Raw genomic sequence first — 22813 nt, forward strand, 5'->3', positions numbered from 1 at the left:
AAATGAAGGCAGTCATTCAGGTTTGCCCGGCGTCGCCAATCTCGCATCCGTCCAACAGAAAAAGAGACCGGCGCTTAACTGACAGACAACATATGTGTCGAGAGGCCCTAGGTAGGGGTTGAGAGGCGGGTAAAGAGGGGGGTAAGGGTCTTAAGTGGAGAAGGGGGGAATAAGGAAGTGCATGTAATTATAAGCACACTCGGGCCTGTTGTTCATTAAGGATGGAAAGAGAGGGGGAGGGAGGGGGATTCCTTTACTTCGTTCTGCCTTTGCTCATCACTTTTTTTCTTTCGCTTGTCCCTCTCTCTCTCTCTCTCTCTCTCTCTCTCTCTCTCTCTACTCAGCCTAGCTTCTACTACTACACAGACACACACAGGTCAATTTGCATACTTTTGTGGAATTAGATTGCATACAGCATACAGATACAGAGCCTTTGAGTGGAAAATCTGTCAGACAGCGGAAGAGCTGCTGCTGCAGCATCTTGTGCTGCTTTCAAGACAACTGGGAACACTGAAAAATACGAGGTCAAATCATGACATCAGTGATCTTCAGGTTGTAATGTCAGAGCTCTAGAAAGAGGCCAGAGTTCCTGAGTTGGAATTACTAGTTGGATGACCGTTCAAAACTATTTTTCCCAGTCTGAGTTCGTTTTTATCCCAGTTTTCAGTTGTCTTGAACGCACTAAGGTCGGAGATTTCCAAGTTTCCAGTTGTTTTGAACACGGCATCAAACGGCAACATTTTGAAAACATATAATTATTTGTTTGAAACCTGAAGATTTTAATACATATTATGAGGCATGTCTTACCTTGCTTCAAAGTAGCCTATTAGATATCCTCTCTGTCTACATCTCTAATGGATATTTTCATCTCTGTCACATGAAACTGCTCGCATGTGCAGTGCCCTTTTGACAATGGTGCTTTCCCGCTAGTTGCATTATGGAACAAACATTTGTCGTAGCCTCCTGCCTTGTGCACATTGCTGCACTTATAATGTGAAGAAAGAATAGTTTATCAACATTTTAAGCTAAACGTTCTGATCTGTTGCATCAGACTCATTGCTTTTTAACATTTGTTTCATGTAGCCTAGGCCTACTGGTTGTATGAATTTGGGATCTATCGTCCCACAACTGTCCCAGAGTCTGTTTGAAATAGGTTATTTCTTACTCGACAAGCTGACCAATAGAATAGATAGCCTAAACTTTTCTATTATAGTAGATTGACATAGGTTAGTGATTTTGCTGTTCGTTACTCGTCTTGTTGGATGACGAAAAGTTAATCTGGACAGTCAAAAGTCTGGCGCCACATTTTCCTAAAGTAAACCCTGATCTGAAGTGTGGTTGTGGTTTGCGGTTGTGGTTTGCGGTTGTGGTTTGTGGTTGTGGTTTGCGGTTGTGGTTTGCGGTTGTGGTTTGCGGTTGTGGTTTGGGGTTGTGGTTTGGGGTTGTGGTTTGCGGTTGTGGTTGTGGTTTGGGGTTGTGGTTGTGGTTTGCGGTTGTGGTTTGCGGTTGTGGTTTGCGGTTGTGGTTTGGGGTTGTGGTTTGGGGTTGTGGTTGTGGTTTGCGGTTGTGGTTTGCGGTTGTGGTTTGCGGTTGTGGTTTGCGGTTGTGGTTTGCGGTTGTGGTTTGCGGTTGTGGTTTGCGGTTGTGGTTTGGGGTTGTGGTTTGCGGTTGTGGTTTGGGGTTGTGGTTTGCGGTTTGGGGTTGTGGTTTGGGGTTGTGGTTTGGGGTTGTGGTTTGCGGTTGTGGTTTGCGGTTGTGGTTTGCGGTTGTGGTTTGGGGTTGTGGTTTGCGGTTTGGGGTTGCGGTTTGCGGTTTGGGGTTGCGGTTTGGGGTTGCGGTTTGCGGTTTGCGGGTTGCGGTTTGGGGTTGCGGTTTGCGGTTGCGGTTTGCGGTTGCGGTTTGCGGTTGCGGTTTGCGGTTGTGGTTTGCGGTTTGGGGTTGCGGTTTGGGGTTGCGGTTTGCGGGTTGCGGTTTGGGGTTGTGGTTTGGGGTTGTGGTTTGCGGTTGTGGTTTGCGGTTGTGGTTTGGGGTGGTTGTCCATCTCTACATAGTGATGAGTGATGGACTGTGTGTTTGGGTTTTTCAGTGAAAGAAACAGTCAGGCAGCAGAAACAGTCAGGCAGCAGAAACAGTCAGGCGGCAGAAACAGTCAGGCAGCAGAAACAGTCAGGCAGCAGAAACAGTCAGGCGGCAGAAACAGTCAGGCAGCAGAAACAGTCAGGGGGCAGAAACAGTCAGGCGGCAGAAACAGTCAGGCAGCAGAAACAGTCAGGCGGCAGAAACAGTCAGGCTGCAGAAACAGTCAGGGGGCAGAAACAGTCAGGGGGCAGAAACAGTTAGGGGGCTAACGCTTATCAGGCAAGGGAGAGAGGGTATGTGTGAGTGTGTGTGTGTGTGCCAGTGTTAGTGCGAATGTGTGGGCACGTGTTTGTGCACGTGTGAGAGGGTGTGTGTGTCTCTGTCCTCCAGGCGTCTCTCTCAAGGAGAGATCTGTTGTATGTCTGTCTCCTTCTGGGCCTCCTCAGTGACACATCTCTGTCTAGTGTCTCCACCGTGTCGCCATGCCGTTTCCGTGACGTCTCGCGATATGTAAATAAGTCGTGGACGCGTTTCAGGATTTTCACGTGAAAACATCACTTTATGATATTTTGTGGGCATGTCAGTTGGATTTAATAGGACCTTTACTTTGCATTTGCACAAGATCAGATCAGGGTATTGCATTTTTGTTCCTGTGGTGTGAACTTTTATTTATTTAACCTTTATTTAAGGCAAGTCAGTTAAGAACAAATTCTTGTTTACAATGACGGTCTACCAAAAGGCCTCCTACGGGGATGGGGTCTGGGATGAAAAATAAAAATCAATTTAATAAAAATATAGGACAAAACACATCACGACAAGAGAGACAACACAACATTACATAAAGAGAGACCTAAGAAAACCACATTGCATGGCAGCAAAACATGACAACAGAGCATGGTAGCAACACAACATGGCAGCACCACAACATGGTAGCAGCACAAAACACGGTACAAGTATTATAGAGACAACAATACATCATGCAAAGCAGCCACAACTGTCAGTAAGTGTCCATGATTGAGTCTTTGAATGAAGAAATTGAGATAAAACTGTTTGTTGGAGCTCGTACCAGTCGCTAGCTGCAGCGAACTGAAAAGATGAGGGACCCAGGGATGTGTGTTCTTTGGGGACCTTTAACAGAATGTGACTATACGGAACGGATGTGTGAGTGAGGAGGATGAGGGCTAGGGTAGATATCTCATATAAGGGGGAGTGAGGCCTAAGAGGGATTTATAAATAAGCATCAACCAGTGGGTCTTGAGATTGGTATACAGAGATGACCAGTTTACAGAGGAGTATAGAGTGTGCAGTGATATGTCCTATGAGGAGCATTGGTGGCAAATCTGATGGGCAAATGGTAAAGAGTATCTAGCCGCTCGAGAGCACCCTTACCTGCCGGTCTATAAATTCCATCTCCGTAATCTAGCATGGGTAGGATGGTCATCTGAATCAGGGTTAGTTTGGCAGCTGGGGTGAAAGAGGAGTGATTACGATAGAGGAAACCAAGTCTAGATTTAACTTTAGCCTGCAGCTTTCATATATTCTGAGAGAAGGACAGTGTACCGTCTAGCCATACTCCCAAGTACTTGTATGAGGTGACTACCTCAAGCTCTACTACCTCTGAGAGGTAGTAATCACACCTGTGGGGAGAGGAGCATTCTTCTTACCAAACCACATGACATTTGTTTTGGAGGTGTTCAGAACAAGGTTAAGGGTAGAGAAAGCTTGTTGGACACGAAAGAAAGCTTTGTTGTAGAGCATTTAACACAAAATCCGGGGAGGGGCCAGCTGAGTATAAGACTATCATCTGCATATAAATGGATGAGAGGGCTTCCTACTGCCTGAGCTATATTGTTGATGTAAATTTAGAAGAGCATTGGGCCGAGTATCGAGCCTTTGGGGTACTCCCTTGGTGACAGGCAGTGGCTGAGACAGCAGATGTTCTGACATTATACACTGCACTCTTTGAGAGAGGTAGTTAGCAAACCAGGCCAAAGACCCCTCAGAGACACCAATACTCCTTAGCCAGCTCACAAGAATGGAATGGTCTACCGTATCAAAAGCTTTGGGCAAGTCAATAAAAATAGCAGCACAACATTGCTTGGAATCAAGGGCAATGGTGGCATCATTGAGGACCTTTAAGGTTGCAGTGACACATCCATAACCTGAGCGGAAACCAGATTGCATACCAGAGAGAATATTATAGACATCAAGAAAGCCAGTCAGGTGATTATTTACAGTACAAGTTTTTCCAACACTTTTGATAAACAGGGCAAGATAGAAATAGGCCTATAACAGTTAGGATCATCTTGATCTCCCCCTTTAAATAAAGGACGAATCGTGGCTGCCTTCCAAGAAATGGGAACCTCCCCAGAGAGAAGAGGCTGGTTAAAAAGGTCAGAGATAGGCTTGGCGATGATGGGGGCAGCAACCTTAAAGAAGAAAGGGTCTAAACCATCTGACCCAGGTGGTTTTTTGGGGACAAGTTTAAGCAGCTCCTTTAGCACCTCGGACTCAGTGACCGCCTGCAAGGAGAAACTTTGTAGTGGGGCAGGGGAAAATGAGGGAGGAGTATCGGGGTTAGTTGCATTAGAAGGGGGTGGGAGATGAGGAAATGTTGGACGGGCAAGGAGGCATGGCTGAGTCAAATAAGAATCCTGACTTAATGAAGTGGTGATTAAAGAGCTCAGCCATGTGCTTCTTGTCAGTAACAACCACATCATCAACTTTAAGGGACATGGGCAGCTGTGAGGAGGGTTTATTCTACAGTTTTCCAGAACTTCTTGGGGTTAGACCCACAGAGAGAGAACTGCTCCTTAAAGTAACTAACTTTGGCCGTCCTTGACAGCCGTGATAGCTGTAGTTGGATTGTGGAAGCTTTGATGAAACTCCATATGAAAACAAATTAGGAAAATACTGCTACTAGCTTCTACCTACTAGCTTCTCTCTGTCTTTCTTTCTCCTATTCCTCTGTTTCTCTATCTATCTGTCGGTCTTTTTCTCTCCTGGTTCTCTGTCTTTCTCTCTCATATTCCTCTGTTTATCTGTCTGTCTCTCTCTGCCTTTCTCTCTCTCTGCCTCTCTCTCTCTCCGTCTGTCTGTCTCGCTCTCTCTTTTGGCTGTGTGTTAATGCAACACCATGTTTCAAATTACACTCACCTCCCTCTCTCCTCCCCCTCTCCTCCCATCTCTCCACCCCTCTCCAGGCCAACCTGCCCCTGCTGCAGAGGGAGTTGCTCCACTGTGCACGTGCGGCCAAGCAGACCCCAGCCCAGTACCTATCCCAACACGAGCACCTCCTACTCAGCACCACTCTGGCCTCGCCCCCCGACTCCTCAGAACTGCTGCTGGAGCCCAGCGAGAGAGAGAGAAACACGACAGTTAAGAGACACAGTCCTAACAGGTAGCTAGCTATGTTCAGTAGAGATACAGACAGTTTAGAGACAGTCTTAACAGGTAGCTACGTTCAGTAGAAATACAAACAGACAGTTAAGAGACACAGTCCTAACAATTTGGCGGCAGTCACCTAGACCAATGGTTTTCGAACCTCTCCTCGGGACCCCCAGACATTTTACAACTGACAGAGACATGTACACATACACAACTGCCAAAATACATCAATGCCCTCATCTACTCACTCCCAATCTAACACCATCCCTCACCCTTTCCTTTCCTCTCCTCTCTCATCCATCACCCTGTCCTCTCCTCTCTCATCCCCCACCCTGTCCTCTCCTCTCTCATCCCCCACCCTGTCCTCTCCTCTCTCATCCCTCTGCCTGTCCTCTCCTCTCTCATCCCTCTGCCTGTCCTCTCCTCTCTCATCCTCTGCCTGTCCTCTCCTCTCTCATCCCCCACCCTGTCCCCTCCTCTCTCATCCCCCACCCTGTCCCCTCCTCTCTCATCCATCATCCTGTCCCCTCCTCTCTCATCCCCCACCCTGTCCCCTCCTCTCTCATCCATCACCCTGTCCCCTCCTCTCTCATCCATCATCCTGTCCTCACCTCTCTCATCCATCACCCTGTCCTCTCCTCTGTCATCCATCACCCTGTCCTCTCCTCTGTCATCCCTCACCCTGTCCTCTCCTCTCTCATCCCTCTCTCCTGCAGGGGAAAAGAGAACGGCTTCCACGAGCGCCCCCCTGCCCCCCTGGAGCCCCCGGCTAAGCGCATCTGCACCATCAGCCCGGCGCCCCGCCATAGCCCGGCCAACCCACTGCCCCTCAGCGCTCAGCTGCACCCCACGCCGCCCCCTCTGCAGCACTACGCCCTTGAGGACATCAGCGCCCCCCATCTGCTGCACCGAGAGAGCAGCCACCGGATACTGGAGCTCCGCGAGCTCAAGGACAGGCCTAGACTACCTGGTAAATAGTTCATACAGACACAGAGACACAAATACATATGGTACATCGTTTTAAAATTTCATTTTTTTATATTACATATTGAGACCAAGGCCTCTTTTACAAGTGAGCCCTGCACACAATCATACAAATTCACAGCATTTACAATTTCAACGCAATAAAAACATACAATATTTACAAGCAATTTAAGAAAGACAAAGCGAGAGAGAGACCACACACCTACTGCACTGTTAAAGTTACAGGATACTGGAGCTATGGGAGCTAGCTACCTAGTGGTACACAGGAACACATACACACACATACATATATATACACACACACACACACACACACACACACACACACACACACACACACAGATATAGCTGGGCTCCTTAATTCTCTGACATTCAACCCTCTGATGTTTTCCATAACACATAACCAGCCAACACTGAGGTTCCCTCATTAAACAGAACTCTCTCACCAACCAACACTGAGGTTCCCTCATAAAACAGAACTCTCTCACCAACCAACACTGAGGTTTTCTCATAAAACAGAACTCTCTCACCAACCAACACTGAGGTTCCCTCATAAAACAGAACTCTCTCACCAACCAACACTGAGGTTCCCTCGTGAAACAGAACTCTCTCACCAACCAACACTGAGGTTCCCTCATAAAACAGAACTCTCTCACCAACCAACACTGAGGTTCCCTCATAAAACAGAACTCTCTCACCAACCAACACTGAGGTTCCCTCGTGAAACAGAACTCTCTCACCAACCAACACTGAGGTTCCCTCATAAAACAGAACTCTCTCACTCACACACAAACAGCCTATAGTACGGTCGATATGAACGCTGCTAATGGGTGGTCTCTGTGTGTGCGTGCGCACGCGCGTGTGTATGGACATGCACAGCTAAGTGTATAGAAGCTCTCAGAAGATCATAAATCTATGGGCCCACATGTGTTTAGACAGTGTGCCCAACTACCCAGGAAGTAGAGTACCTTTGAGTCTCTATGGAGAGAGAGAGGATTGTATCTAGTTCATTGTAGATCTGAGTGCCATCTGGTCCTTGTCAATGGCCAGATGGGACGCAGATATACGCACAAGGTAGACGCACACATGCACACACACATAAACACAGAGGCAAACATGCATGCACACACACACACACACACACACACACACTATTCATCCCCCCCACTACATACAGTGCCCTAAGGAAACGACAGTAGTGTTGAAGCTGAAGCAAGGAAGGCAGTCAAAAAATACATCCCAAGGAATAAGGTTTTGAAGTGTCTGTCCTATATCTATATATAAGAAAGCACAAGAAATATTGTAGTTTTTTTTGGACACATATTTAACCCCTTATTTATTTTGCCACAAAACTACCTCCATACTCCATTTGTTTGTATGGATGGTTTACCTTCAGATGAAGGTTTAATATCTATATATATCTCCATACTTTCATTTTGTTTGTTGGGGTTACCGTCAGATTAAATAAACAGAGAACACCATCGTGTTCACGAGAGTCTCCCCTTTCCATAGAATGGTCATAATAGTTTTTAGACCAAACCATTCGGACGCTACAGACGTTTTTGTTAAAAGACCAATTTTCAAGATGTCTCATGGTCTGACATGGTCCAATGCAGAAGGGTGACATCGGAGGATGCGGTGGATTGAGACGCAGCCCATGCAATATATCTAGCTTAAATTGACAGATTATGATGGGGATTTTTTTATTATGTTACTTAGACTGACGCACATGTGACTCAATAGACTCTTAATGATTAAAGTAGAAGATGGGTGTTGTTTAAAGCAGAGAAGGGGCGTTATTTAAAGAAGAGAAGGGGTGTTGTTTAAAGCAGAGAAGGGGTGTTGTTTAAAGCAGAGAAGGGGTATTGTTTAAAGCAGAGAAGGGGTGTTGTTTAAAGCAGAGAAGGGGTGTTGTTTAAAGCAGAGAAGGGGTGTTGTTTAAAGCAGAGAAGGGGTGTTGTTTAAAGCAGAGAAGGGGTGTTGTTTAAAGTAGAGAAGAGGCGTTGTTTAAAGCAGAGAAGGGGCGTTGTTTAAAGCAGAGAAGGGGTATTGTTTAAAGCAGAGAAGGGGTGTTGTTTAAAGCAGAGAAGGGGTGTTGTTTAAAGCAGAGAAGGGGTGTTGTTTAAAGCAGAGAAGGGGTGTTGTTTAAAGCAGAGAAGGGGTGTTGTTTAAAGCAGAGAAGGGGTATTGTTTAAAGCAGAGAAGGGGTGTTGTTTAAAGCAGAGAAGGGGTGTTTAAAGCAGAGAAGGGGTGTTGTTTAACCTCTTGGGGCTAGGTGGGACGCTAGCGTGCCACCCGTGGTGCACTCCATCAACAGCAGGTGCATTTCAAGAGCGGCAAATTTGAATCCAAATAAATGTCAAAATTCAAATTTTTCAAAAATACAACTATGTTACACCATTTGAAAGATAAACATCTCCTTAATCTAACCACGTTTTCCGATTTCAAAAAGGTTTTACGGCGAAAGCATACATTTAGAGTATGTTAGGACAGTACATTTACAAGAGTTGTGTGTAATGTTTTGTCAAGTCAAAGACAGGGTCACCAAAACCATAAAACCAGCTAAAATGATGCACTAACCTTTTACAATCTCCATCAGATGACACTCCTAGGACATTATGTTAGACAATGCATGCATTTTTAGTTCTATCAAGTTCATATTTATATCCAAAAACAGCGTTTTACTATGGCATTGATGTTGAGGAAATCGTTTCCCTCCAATAACCGGCAGTCAAGTCAGCGTCACAAATTAAATAATTAAAATTAGAAAACATTGGTAAAATATTATATTGTCATTTAAAGAATTATAGATTTACATCTTTTGAACGCAATCAACTTGCCAGATTTAAAAATAACCTTACTGGGAAATCACACTTTGCAATAATCTGAGCACTGCGCCCAGAAAAATACGCGTTGCGATACAGACTAGACGTCATGTTGGGGAGATCTAAAATCGAAAATACTATGTAAATAATCCATTACCTTTGATTCTCTTCATCAGATGTCACTTCCAGGTATCACAGGTCCATAACGAATGTAGTTTTGTTCAAAAAAGCTCATCATTTATGTCCAAAAATCTCCGTCTCGTTAGCACATGATGTAAGCCAGCCGGACTTCTCGTCATGAACGAGGGGAAAAAATATATTTCCGTTCGTTCAAACATGTCAAACGTTGTATAGCATAAATCATTAGGGCCTTTTTAACCAGAACATGAATAATATTCAAGGTGGACGAATGCATACTCTTTTATAACGTATTGGAACGAGGGTACCCAACATCAACTCGCGCAAGGGTGTCTAATGGGCCATCATCGTTCCATGGCTCTTGTTCGGTCAGATCTCCCTCCAGAAGACTCAAAACACTTTGTAAAGGCTGGTGACATCTAGTGGAAGCAATAGGAAGTGCCAAAATATTCCTAAACCCCTGTGTTTTTCAATGGGATAGGTTTAAAGTCAATACAACACATCAGGTATCCACTTCCTGTCAGAAAATGTCTCAGGGTTTTGCCTGCCAAATGAGTTCTGTTATACTCACAGACACCATTCAAACAGTTTTGGAAACTTTAGAGTGTTTTCTATCCATATATAATAAGTATATGCATATTCTAGTTACTGGGTAGGATTAGTAACCAGATTAAATCGGGTACATTTTTTTTATCCAGACGTGCAAATGCTGCCCCCTAGACCCAACAGGTTAAAGCAGAGAAGGGGTGTTGTTTAAAGCAGAGAAGGGGTGTTGTTTAAAGCAGAGAAGGGGTGTTGTTTAAAGCAGAGAAGGGGTGTTGTTTAAAGCAGAGAAGGGGTATTGTTTAAAGCAGAGAAGGGGTGTTGTTTAACCTCTATGGGCTAGGTGGGACGCAAGCGTCCCACCCGTGGTGCACTCCATCAACAGCAGGTGCATTTCAAGAGCGGCAAATTTGAATCCAAATAAATGTCAAAATTCAAATTTTCAAACATACAACTATTTTACACCCTTTGAAAGATAAACATCTCCTTAATCTAACCACGTTTTACGATTTCAAAAAGGTTTTACGGCGAAAGCATAAATTTAGAGTATGTTAGGACAGTACATTTACAAGAGTTGTGTGTAATGTTTTGTCAAGTCAAAGACAGGGTCACCAAAACCATAAAACCAGCTAAAATGATGCACTAACCTTTTACAATCTCCATCAGATGACACTCCTAGGACATTATGTTAGACAATGCATGCATTTTTAGTTCTATCAAGTTCATATTTATATCCAAAAACAGCGTTTTACTATGGCATTGATGTTGAGGAAATCGTTTCCCTCCAATAACCGGCAGTCAAGTCAGCACCACAAATTAAATAATTAAAATTAGAAAACATTGGTAAAATATTATATTGTCATTTAAAGAATTATAGATTTACATCTCTTGAACGCAATCAACTTGCCAGATTTAAAAATAACCTTACTGGGAAATCACACTTTGCAATAATCTGAGCACTGCGCCCAGAAAAATACGCGTTGCGATACAGACTAGCCGTCATGTTGGGGAGATCTAAAATCGAAAATACTATGTAAATAATCCATTACCTTTGATTCTCTTCATCAGATGTCACTTCCAGGTATCACAGGTCCATAACGAATGTAGTTTTGTTCAAAAAAGCTCATCATTTATGTCCAAAAATCTCCGTCTTGTTAGCACATGATCTAAGCCCGCCGGAGTTCACTTCATGAACGAGGGGAAAAAATATATTTACGTTCGTTCAAACATGTCAAACGTTGTATAGCATAAATCATTAGGGCCTTTTTTAACCAGAACATGAATAATATTCAAGGTGGGCGAATGCATTCTCTTTTATAACGTATTGGAACGAGGGTACCCAACATGAACTCGCGCGCCAGGTGTCTAATGGGCCATCATCGTTCCATGGCTCTTGTTCGGTCAGATCTCCCTCCAGAAGACTCAAAACACTTTGTAAAGGCTGGTGACATCTAGTGGAAGCAATAGGAAGTGCCAAAATATTCCTCAGCCCCTGTGTTTTTCAATGGCATAGGTTTAAAGGTAATACAACACATCAGGTATCCACTTCCTGTCAGAAAATGTCTCAGGGTTTTGCCTGCCAAATGAGTTCTGTTATACTCACAGACACCATTCAAACAGTTTTATAAACTTTAGGGTGTTTTCTATCCATATATAATAAGTATATGCATATTCTAGTTACTGGGTAGGATTAGTAACCAGATTAAATCGGGTACATTTTTTTATCCAGCCGTGCAAATACTGCCCCCTAGCCCTAACAGGTTAAAGCAGAGAAGGGGTGTTGTTTAAAGCAGAGAAGGGGTGTTGTTTAAAGCAGAGAAGGGGTGTTGTTTAAAGCAGAGAAGGGGTGTTGTTTAAAGCAGAGAAGGGGTGTTGTTTAAAGTAGAGAAGAGGCGTTGTTTAAAGCAGAGCCTGACCGATATGGGATTTTTGGATCCGATACGATTCCAATTGTAGAGTAGAACTCTTCACAGATAAAAATATTGCCAGATATATCTGTTATTATAGCTGGAATGAAATCCCTTTTCCTGTATGGATTGGGCTTAAAACAGCCTTGCTAAAATACTCAAAGATGATTTCTTAAATTTGAGGAAAGAACATTTTAGGAGCACCGGAAAGACAATCTGTCTTAGTCTAGTGAAAGGAGGATAAACTGCACTGATTCTAGCAAAACAATTGCCTAGGCTCTGAAGACTGATCTACCTCATGCTAGCCAGCTGGAAAACAACAATATATGACACATTTTCAATGTATTGGTATTTAGTTATCGTTTCATCGATTATAGGGCTGTAGCCACAGAATTCTGGTAGTTATCACTTGAAAGGAAAAATAATAAAAAATTCACCGCTGGCACAGCGCTACCTCTCGCCCCAAACGTTGCCTCAGTGAGCGGTCCTTACTATCTGTGATCCTTGGGACGTCCATACCCCATTGAAGTTGACATTTAATATAGTTACGGTAAGGGTTAAGGTTAGGTAAGGGTTATGGGTAGGGGTTTAGCGGGGTTTAGCGTAAGGGTTATGGGTAGGGGTTTAGCGGGGTTTAGCGTATGGTTGCCCCAAGGATCCCGGATAGCACTATCCTTCGGTGAACTGCTTCAAGTATTCTCATACAGTTAGTTAGCTGGCTAGCTAGCTAGAACTCACCATGGAAATAGGGGGGCGAAACATGAATTTGGACCCTGACAAGTGACAACCCATACATCAAAACGTGTCTATGAAGAGCTACTTTGTAACCTGCTATGTTTTTTTGTGTATCTGAAAACATTTGAATGAGAGTTTGAGAAAAACCCTTCGCAAAGCAAATATAACACACCAGATTTCGCGGGCTTCACTAAAGCCAAAGGACTTGTAACGTTAACGTTACCGCGGAGTTGAAGGGTTTTAGCACGTCACGTACTTTACATTTGGGCATAGCATCCATTGTTTGTCACGACACCCAACACCCTACCATGACACTTTACCTAACAGTATATGGCCAGCATGGGCGCAACTTTGGTTTTTGCGGAATATGAGTCAACCCACACATCACTACTGCACCAAACATCTTCGTTAGATGTAAAATTGCGCGACTAAGATCTCCTCAACAAAAACTTCTAAATGAATGACAGATTTCTTGAGTTACCTGAGATTCATTCTGACTATTTTGAGGAACTGTATACTGCTACGGTGTCTCAAGATGGACAACTTGTCGCTGTTTTCTTGTTTTTCAAGCAAAGGTCTTTTTTAAGGGCGTATGCGAGCACACTGGTTCGGCTAGCCGAACTCGGCTAGGCGGCAGCCGATCCGAAGCATGTGGAATGCTTGAGTGTGTTTATCTGTCTTTTTAGGTTGTGTAATGTGTGTATTTGTCTCTGAGTGTTTGCGTGTGTGCCCCCACCCCCAGCTCCTCCTAATCAGAGCGGGTGTCAGCTCCACTTAGCCAGGGGGCATCTGTGTTTAGAAGTGGGCCTGCTCCACTCAGCCCGAGCGGCTCCCCGCTGGTATGCTGCTAGCTCCAGACCAGGGGGAGGGAAGGCCCACTCCTCCCAGACAGTTACCCAGCCAAGGGAGCCCAATGGAGGGCAGAGATGAGGGATGAGGAGGAGAGGAGGGTGGTGGTGGTTTTACACTGACAGCTGACCTCCAGATGTGGGGTCTCAGCGCTGCTGCATGCTGTGGCTGGGCCTGAGTCTGGTTCTCATCAAAAGGCCTTTCTCTTTCTGTCTTTTAGTCTCTCTCTCTCTTTCTGTCTTTTAATCTCTCTCTCTTTCTCTACCTTTCATCCCCCCTCTCTCTGTTTTTTCCCTCCTTTTACTCTTTCCTTGTTTTTACGACCCCCCACTTGTCTTCAGTAGGATACATCTATTTTTCTCTCTATCGCTTTGTCTTTTCCAACTGTCTTCATTTTCTCCCTTCTCTCCTTTGAGTCGGCTACTCTTTTTCTTTCTCTTGTGTTTAAGGGAGCGAGATGGTAAAGCCCATCTTGTCACTAAGCTATGATCATGACATGGAATACTGTTGTGAAATCTGACCATCCACTGCTTCATTGTGGCATAACTATTATGATTATGATTCAAGTTAATAGACTTTCAAATCCAATTGTATTGGTCACATGCACATATTTAGCAGATGTTATTGTAAAGTAAATAGGATGGTATTAAGAAATATTGAAATAATTAGAACGAGCAATGTCGGAGTCCAGAGTATAAGTATATACAGTGCCTGCGGAAAGTATTCAGGCCCCTTGACTTTTTCCAAATGTTGTTACGTTACAGCCTTAATCTAAAATGGATAAAATAAAATCCTCACCAATCTACACACAATACCCCGTAATGGACAAAGCAACATTTTTGCTAATTTATAAAAAATAAAAACAGAAATACCTTATTTACATAAGTATTCAGACCCTTTGCTATGAGACTCGAAATTGAGCTCAGGTGCATCCTATTTCCATTGATCATCCTTGATGTTTCTACAACTTGATTGGAGTCCAGCTGTAGTCAGTGTAATTGATTGGACATGATTTGGAAAGGCACACACCTGTCTATATAAGGTCCCACAGTTGACAGTGCATGTCAGCAAAAACCAAGGCATGAGGTTGAAGGAATTGAGGAAATAGAGCTCAAAGACAGGATTGTGTCGAGGCACAGATCTGGGGAAGGGTAACAAAATATTTATGCAGCGTTGAAGTTCCCCAAGAACACAGTGGCCTCCATCATTCTTAAATGGAAGAAGTTTGTAATCACCAAGACTCTTCCTAGAGCTGGTCTCCCGGTCAAACTGAGCAATCGTGGGAGAAGGGTCTTGGTCAGGGAGGTGACCAAGTACCCGATGGTCACTCTGACAAAGCTCTAGAGTTCCTCTGTGGAGATGGAAGAACCTTCCAGAAGGACAACCATCTCTGCAGCACTCCACCAATCAGGCCTTTATGGTAGACTGGCCAGACGGACGCCACTCCTCAGTAAAAGGCACATGACAGCCCAGTTGGAGTTTGCCAAAAGGCACCTAAAGACTCTCAGACCATGGGAAACAATATTCTCTGGTCTGATGAAACCAAGATTAAACTCTTTGGCCTGAATGCTGAGCGTCACGTCTGGAGGATACCTGGCACCATCCCTACGGTGAAGCATGGTGGTGGCAGCATCATGCTGTGGGGATGTTTTTCAGTGGCAGGGACTGGGGGACTAGTCAGGGTCGAGGCAAAGATGAACGGAGCCTTCCAACAGGACAACGACCTTAAGCACACCGCAGGAGTGGCTTCGAGACAAGTCTCTGAATATCCTTGAGTGGCCCAGCCAGAGTCCAGACTTGAACCCGATCAAACATCTCTGGAGAGACCTGAAAATAGCAGTGCAGCAACGTTCCCCATCCAACCTGACAGAGCTCTAGAAGATCTGCAGAGAAGAATGGGAGAAATTCCCCAAATACAGGTGTGCCAAGCTTGTAGCGTCATATCCAAGAAGACTCGAGGCTGTAATCGCTGCAAAAGGTGCTTCAACAAAGTACTGAGTAAAGGGTCTGATACTTATGTAAATGTGACATTTCAGTTTATTTTATGTGATAAATTAGCCAAAAATCTAAACTGTTTTTGCTTTGTCATTATGGGGTATTGTGTGTAGATTGATGAAGGGGGAAAAAAATTATTTAATACATTATAGAAATTTAGAATTGTTTTATTTTACCTTTATTTAACTAGGCAAGTCAGTTAAGAACAAATTCTTATTTTCAATGATGGCCTAGGAACAGTGGGTTAACTGCCTTGTTCAGGGGCAGAACGACAGATTTGTACCTTGTCAGCTCGGGGATTCAATCTTGCAACCTTTCGGTTACTAGTCCAACGCTCTAACCACTAGGCTACCCTGCCGCCCCAACCTAACAAAATGGAAAAATTCAAGGGGTCTGAATACTTTCCAAAGGCACTATATATATTGTGTGTGTGTGTGTATGGGATCTATAGACCCACCTCTTCTCTCTACCTCACTTCCTGTGATAGTAATTTGTTATGATGGATTCTGTAACATTACGTTCCTCTTTAATTTGTCTCGTCTTTCTAATCAGGCACTAACGGGGGTTACCGCGAGGAGCCCGTGGACCACAGGCTGACAGACAGAGAGTGGGCCGACGAGTGGAGGCATCTGGATCATGTAAGTACTGCTGCTGACAGCAGCCGTCGCTGCCAACTACTGGCACTACTAGTGTTGTAGCAACTCTTAATGTCTGGTGGAGCCATCGAGGCTTTGTCACACTTGGTGTCCCGTTCACAGTGGCAGACTTTTGTTTAAGGCCATTTGCTGTCAACATAAGAGAGCCATGCATTGACTTGTGTGGCGATTGACTGCCCAAAGTAGGAGTCCTACCCAATGAAATGAAGCAATGATATCCACTGAGTGTACAAAACATTATGAACACCTGCTTTTTCTATGACATAGACTGACCATGTGAATCCAGGTGAAACTATGATCCCTTATTGATGTCACTTGTTAAATCCACTTCAATCAGTGTAAATGAAGGGGGGGAGACAAGTTGAAGACACATTTTTTTACCTTGAGACATGGATTGTGTATGTGCCATTCAGAGGGTGAATGGGTAAGACAAAAGATTGAACTGCCTCTGAACGGGGTATGGTAGTAGGTGCCAGGTACACCGGTTTGAGTAAAGAACTGCAGCGCTGCTGGGGTTTTCACGCTCAACAGATCAAATCAAATTTTATTGGTCACATACACATGTTTAGCAGATGTTATTGCGGGTGCCGCGAAATGCTTATAAACATTTTCTGGGCTAATAATGTAAGAAATAATACATTAAAAAAATAATACTGCAAAGTTTCCTAAGAACTAGAAGCACGGCAGCCCTCTCTGTCAGCACCAAGAATGGTCCACCACCCAAAGGACATCCAGCCAACTTGATACAACTGTGAGAAGCATTGGAGTCAACATGGGCCAGCATCCTTGTGGAACACTTTCGACACTTTGTAGCGTTCATGCCTCGACCAATTGAGTCTATTCTGAGGGCAAAAGTGGGGTGCAACTCAATATTAGGAAGGTGTTTTTAATGTTTTGTTTTGTATAAAGCAAATGTTTTTATATATATCTCATTCTCGGCAATATGTGTTGAGACTCATCATGTACTCAGACTAAGACAATTATAAACCAAATCAAATCATTGTTACTGGCCATGCATGTATCTGCAGAAATGTGCTATCAATATTAATATTTAGTTGCACAGTATCTGAGCAGTTTTAAAAGGAAAAACAATTAAGAATTCTAATTGAATTTCCTCGAAATGTCTCTTCTTCGCTCTCTCCTCTCCCTCTTGTCTCCCTCTCGTCTCTCCCTCTCTCTCGTCTCCTAGGTGTTGAACTGCATTGTTGAGATGGTGGAGAAGACGCGGCGGTCGGTGGCTGTGCTGCGGCGCTGTCAGGAGTCGGACCGTGAGGAGCTCAACTACTGGCGGCGGCGCTCCAGCGAGCAGGAAGACCCCCGCAAGGGAGGGGCCGCCATCGTGCCCACCCCCTTCTCCAAGACCCACAGCCCCCGCACAGCAGCGGTGCCCGCCCCCTTCTCCAAGACCCACAGCCCCCACACAACCGAGGGACTCAGCAGTGGTGGGTGGTATTTTATCTTTACATTATAACTCTTATGATATCAAACTGTGGATGAGAAGTTAAGTTCATTTCTCACCTTAGGATTTGTCCTTTTATATAGATTTGTTGATCAGGTGTGTATCTTGTCATATGTGAGTCCTGTCGAATCAATCAAGGGATAAGTGATAGCAATTAGTAGTCCCCTTGATGGTGAGCTGCTGAACTGAAGCAACTGCCACCAGCTACTGAGCCCTCACATAGTCACCATATAGGCTGCCATCTTGTGTTCATCTGCAGAATTACACCCATCAACACTACTACTGAGACATTTAGATCTTAGCCACCGACAGGACGCTTCCCAAATGGTGCCCTATTCCCTATGAAATGCAACGCAGTTGACGGGGTTCCATAGGGTTCTGGTCAACAGTAGTGCACTATGTAGGGAATAGGGTGCCATTTGGGATGCAAGCACAGCCTTGCTGGCAGTGTTTATCTCTCAGCGCTCGTCTCTCTGGGGCTCATGCTGCCCCGTGGCCCCCAGACAGGTGTCAGCGCTGCTCTGTCCAGATCGGCCACAGAAGGCCGTCCTGTAAGACCCAAATCTGGCTGCCCACAGCCCAGCCGGAGCACCATCTGTGTGCTCAGCAGTGTGCCTGGCCACAGTGTACACAGCCCAAATGCAGCCTGGGCATCACAGAACTTGGGCATGGGCACCAGGTATTGAGCAGTATAGACAGAGAAGAGAGGGAGAGAAAACAGAGGGATGAAGAGAGAGAGAGAGAACAGACAGTATGTAGCTACAGCTTGGTTGTTGGCCCCTCTGTGCTAGCCATTGTACTCACTATTCAAGCTGCCCAGCTATTCAGTTCAGTTGGACAACTGGGAAAGTTTTAATTTGGTGGGGCTAGCTATTGAGGGAGATTGTGTATTTTAAGTAAATAGAGGATGATGCTAATCTAATTCTCTCCCCTCTCTCTCTCCTCTCTTCTCTCTCTTCTTTCCATGCCACAGAATCCCAGAGAGACTTTGCGCCGCGACCAGGCTCGGGCTACGTGCCTGATGAGATCTGGAGAAAAGCTGGTAAGGCCTTGTACAACAGTGGTGTGTGTTTACTTGCTTGTCTGTGCCTGTCTGTCTGTGCGTGTCTGTGCCTGTGTGTGTGCCTGTGTGTGTGTGCGTGTGTGCGTGTCTGTCTGTGTGTCTGTCTGTGTGTGTGTGCACGTGTCTGCGTGTGTGTCTGCGCATGTGTGTGAGGCTGTGTGTGTGTGTGTGTTCTTCTTCTCTCTCCCTCCTCTCTCTCATTCTCTCTATCACACTCATTAAAAAACATTATTTAACAATATTTTATGCAAAGATCTCTTACAAAGTCTCTACTATAACCTGAACGTACCACAACAATATAATCCGCCGCCCTTCTTTCCCACACAGAGGAGGCGGTGAACGAGGTGAAGCGCCAGGCCATGGACGAGGTCCAGAAAGCAGTGGCCGAGGCAGAGCACAAGGCCTTCGAGATGATCGCGTCCGAGCGGGCCAAGATGGAGAAGACACTGTCCGAAGCCAAGAGGAAGGCCACAGAGGACGCCATCCAGGTCATCAATGAGCAGGAGGACTCAAGCGAGGTATGGAGGATATATTACTAGATAAGTACATCGCTGTATACACACATACTGTGAAGTGAGAGTCATAGTGAGAGTCATAGTGAGAGTCATAGTGAGCACATATGAATAATAGTCAAAGCTGCAGGACATGTAGATACACTACTGTGGTATTTACCTACTACTCCCCCAGTATACTTAACTCTGTCCCTGCCCCACACACGCACACACACACACTTCTCGTATTAGTGAACTTAACTCTCTCCCCCTGCACGTAGTTTACACTACACATACACAGACGTGCATAGCCATAGTATATTATTTAGTTCTACTAAACTCTCCATCTCCCTCTCTCTCTCCCCCTCAGTGTTGCTGGAACTGTGGTCGCAAGGCCAGCGAGACGTGCAGCGGCTGCAATGCGGCGCGCTACTGCGGCTCCTTCTGCCAGCACAAGGACTGGGAGCGCCACCACCTCATCTGCAGCCCCGGCCTGCAGACCCAGCCCAAGCCCGTGTCCGCCATCACAGCTGCCAGGGCCGCTGCAGCCGCCGCCGCTGTTACCGCAGGAGCCAAGGCTCCCGAGAGCGTACCAACCACTGCCAGCCCCGGGGGGGAGAAGGGGTCGGTCGCCTCTCGTTCCTCCACCCCATCCACTCCCACATTAGTGCTAGAGACCAACGGGCAGTAAAAGCCAGGACTAGGACCAGTGATACTGGCTCTCAAGATGGCCTCCCTTCCCAGTTTCGTTCCATTCTGTTGTTCCTGACTGTTTAAATGGACACCAGGACTGTATGCCCCAAAATGGCTTCCTTTCTTTGTTTCCCGTTCCTCTTGAACTGCTGACGGTGAAAGGTGCTGGTTTCCATTGTTCTATCGTTTGGCTGTCACCCGTCGGCTATCTTTAGGTTAGCGTTTGGCTCTTCAGGTTCTAAAGGTATCTAGGTTAGCAGTTGGCTATTTAGGTTCTAAAGGTATCTTTAAGTTAGCGGTTGCAAGGGGGAGGAGACAAGGGAAGAAAGCTGTTTTTAAGACTTGACCCTCAGCTCTGGACACCAACCTTAATTTAGCCAAGGAAGTGACATCATGGACAGGAAGTGATGTCACAGACATTGAGTGAGCGGAGGAGGAAATGAGGTCACTGATGTCACCAGTCATGTTACAAAGAAAGAGGACAGATTGGGAGGGGTTTGCTTTGGTAATGGTGGGCAGAAGACAGACTCATCTGCTTTGGGACTTGGAGGATCCATCTTCAACAGTTGGACAAATAGACAATCTACCTGACAGATGGACACTTGTTTCGCTTCATCCAAAATCTCAATCCCCAGTAGAGTTGAGACAACTGAGGACGGACTTCAGACCCAGCTTTTTTTTAAGGGGACAGTGGGGGGGGGGTGTGTATGAGTTTTGGAATGGTCTTTTATACCCACGAGGGTGAGTGATGGTCGAAGTACTCACTGCATATTTCCTAGTTTACCATTGTGTATATAAAGCTAAGAGAAAAGAGGGTTATGGGTCGGTGTTGACAGTGTAATAAACAGTACCAGGTCTAAAGAAAAGAGGGTTATGGGTTGGTGTTGACAGTGTAATAAACAGTACCAGCTCTACAGAAAAGAGGGTTATGGGTCGGTGTTGACAGTGTAGTAAACAGTACCAGGTCTAAAGAAAAGAGGGTTATGGGTCGGTGTTGACAGTGTAATAAACAGTACCAGCTCTACAGAAAAGAGGGTTATGGGTTGGTGTTGACAGTGTAATAAACAGTACCAGCTCTACAGAAAAGAGGGTTATGGGTCGGTGTTGACAGTGTAATAAACAGTACCAGCTCTACAGAAAAGAGGGTTATGGGTCGGTGTTGACAGTGTAGTAAACAGTACCAGCTCTACAGAAAAGAGGGTTATGGGTCGGTGTTGACAGTGTAGTAAACAGTACCAGCTCTACAGAAAAGAGGGTTATGGGTCGGTGTTGACAGTGTAATAAACAGTACCAGGTCTAGAGCATCTCACGTCTGGAAATACATTTTGGAGGTGACATGATCGCAAAGTCACCTCCACAATCCTGTTTGTATGTACAGTATAGCTGTCCTACTTTTCTTGCTCGCACAAGTTATTCGTCAGGTTCCTCTTTTGAGTGTGCATACAGTTGAAGTCGGAAGTTTACATACACCTTAGCCAAATACATTTAAACTCAGTTTTTCACAATTCCTGACATTTAATCCTAGTAAAAAATCCCTGTTTTAGGTCAGTTAGGATCACCACTTTATTTGAAGAATGTGAAATGTCAAAATAATAGTAGAGATAATGATTGATTTATTTCAGCTTTTATTTCTTTCATCACATTTCCAGTGGGTCAGAAGTTTACATACATAATCAGTATTTGGTAGCATTGCCTTTAAATGGTTTAACTTGGGTCAAACATTCCAGGTAGCCTTCCACAAGCTTCCCACAATAAGTTGGGTGAATTTTGGGCCATTCCTCCAGATAGCGCTGGTGTAACTGAGTCAGGTTTGTAGGCCTCCTTGCTCGCACACGCTTTTTAAGTTCTGCCCACAGATTTTATATAGGATTGAGGTCAGGGCGTTGTGATGGCCACTCCAATACCTTGACTTTGGTGTCCTTAAGCCATTTTTCCACAGCTTTGGAAATATCCTTGGGGGTCATTGTCCATTTGGAAGACCCATTTGCGACCAAGCTTTAACTTCCTGACTGATGTCTTGAGATGTTGCTTCAATATAACCACATCATTTTCATTCCTCCTGTAACCATCTATTTTGTGAAGTGTACCAGACCCTCCTGCAGCAAAGCACCCCCACAACATGATGCTGCCACCCCCGTGCTTTACGTGTGGGATGGTGTTCTTCGGCTTGCAATCCTCCCCCTTTTTCCTCCAAAAATAACAATGGTCATTATGGCCAAACAGTTCTATTTTTGTTTCATCAGATCAGAGGACATTTCTCCTAAAAGTACCATCTTTGTCCCCATGTGCAGTTGCAAACCGTAGTCTGGCTTTTTTATGGCGGTTTTGGAGCAGTGGCTTCTTCCTTGCTGAGTGACCTTTCAGGTTATGTCGATATATGACTCATTTTACTGTGGATATAGATACTTTTGTACCTGCTTCCTCCAGCATCTTCACAAGGTCCCTTGCTGATGTTCTGGGATTGATTTGCACTTTTTGCACCAAAGTACGTTAATCTCTAGGAGACAGAACGCGTCTCCTTCCTGAGCGGTATGATGGCTGCGTGGTCCCATGGTGTTTATACTTGCATACTATTGTTTGTACAGATAAATGTGGTACCTTCAGGAGATTGGATATTGCTCCCAAGGATGAACCAGACTTGTGGAGGTCTACAATTCTTTTTCTGAGTTCTTGGCTGATTTCCTTTGATTTTCCCATGATGTCAAGCAAAGAGGCATTGAGTTTGAAGGTAGGCCTTGAAATACATCCACAGGTACACCTCCAATTGACTCAAATGATGTCAATTAGCCTATCAGAAGCTTCTAAAGCCATGACATCATTTTCTGGAATTTTCCAAGCTGTTTAAAGGCACAGTCAACTTAGTGTATGGAAACTTCTGACCCACTGGAATAATCTGACTGTAAAGAATTGTTGGAAAAATTACATGTGTCATGCACAAAGTAGATGTCCTAACCGACTTGCCAAAACTATAGTTTGTTAACAAGAAATTTGTGGAGTGGTTGAAAAACT

At 44.9% G+C, this 22813-nt stretch overlaps 1 protein-coding gene across 8 annotated transcripts in view; it reads left to right on the forward strand.

Annotated features, from left to right (window-relative positions):
- Positions 1 to 21442, forward strand: part of LOC106583659 (CBFA2/RUNX1 partner transcriptional co-repressor 2) — a 69595-nt gene extending 48153 nt beyond the window's left edge. For 3 of the 8 annotated variants that reach the window (XM_014168107.2, XM_014168106.2, XM_045705184.1), the window contains exons 6-12: positions 5283 to 5479; positions 6183 to 6436; positions 15995 to 16080; positions 17288 to 17540; positions 18531 to 18599; positions 18948 to 19138; positions 19482 to 21442. In XM_014168107.2, the coding sequence (XP_014023582.1) occupies positions 5283 to 5479; positions 6183 to 6436; positions 15995 to 16080; positions 17288 to 17540; positions 18531 to 18599; positions 18948 to 19138; positions 19482 to 19802 (1371 nt within the window). In that variant the 3' untranslated portion in view covers positions 19803 to 21442. The remainder of the gene's footprint in view (positions 1 to 5282; positions 5480 to 6182; positions 6437 to 15994; positions 16081 to 17287; positions 17541 to 18530; positions 18600 to 18947; positions 19139 to 19481) is intronic. The other 5 variants (XM_014168112.2, XM_014168113.2, XM_014168115.2 and 2 more) reach the window with 3 other exon arrangements.
- The last annotated feature ends 1371 nt before the right edge of the window (positions 21443 to 22813 follow it).

Source organism: Salmo salar, chromosome ssa22 (genome assembly GCF_905237065.1).
Source record: "Salmo salar chromosome ssa22, Ssal_v3.1, whole genome shotgun sequence".
Lineage (NCBI taxonomy): Eukaryota > Metazoa > Chordata > Actinopteri > Salmoniformes > Salmonidae > Salmo > Salmo salar.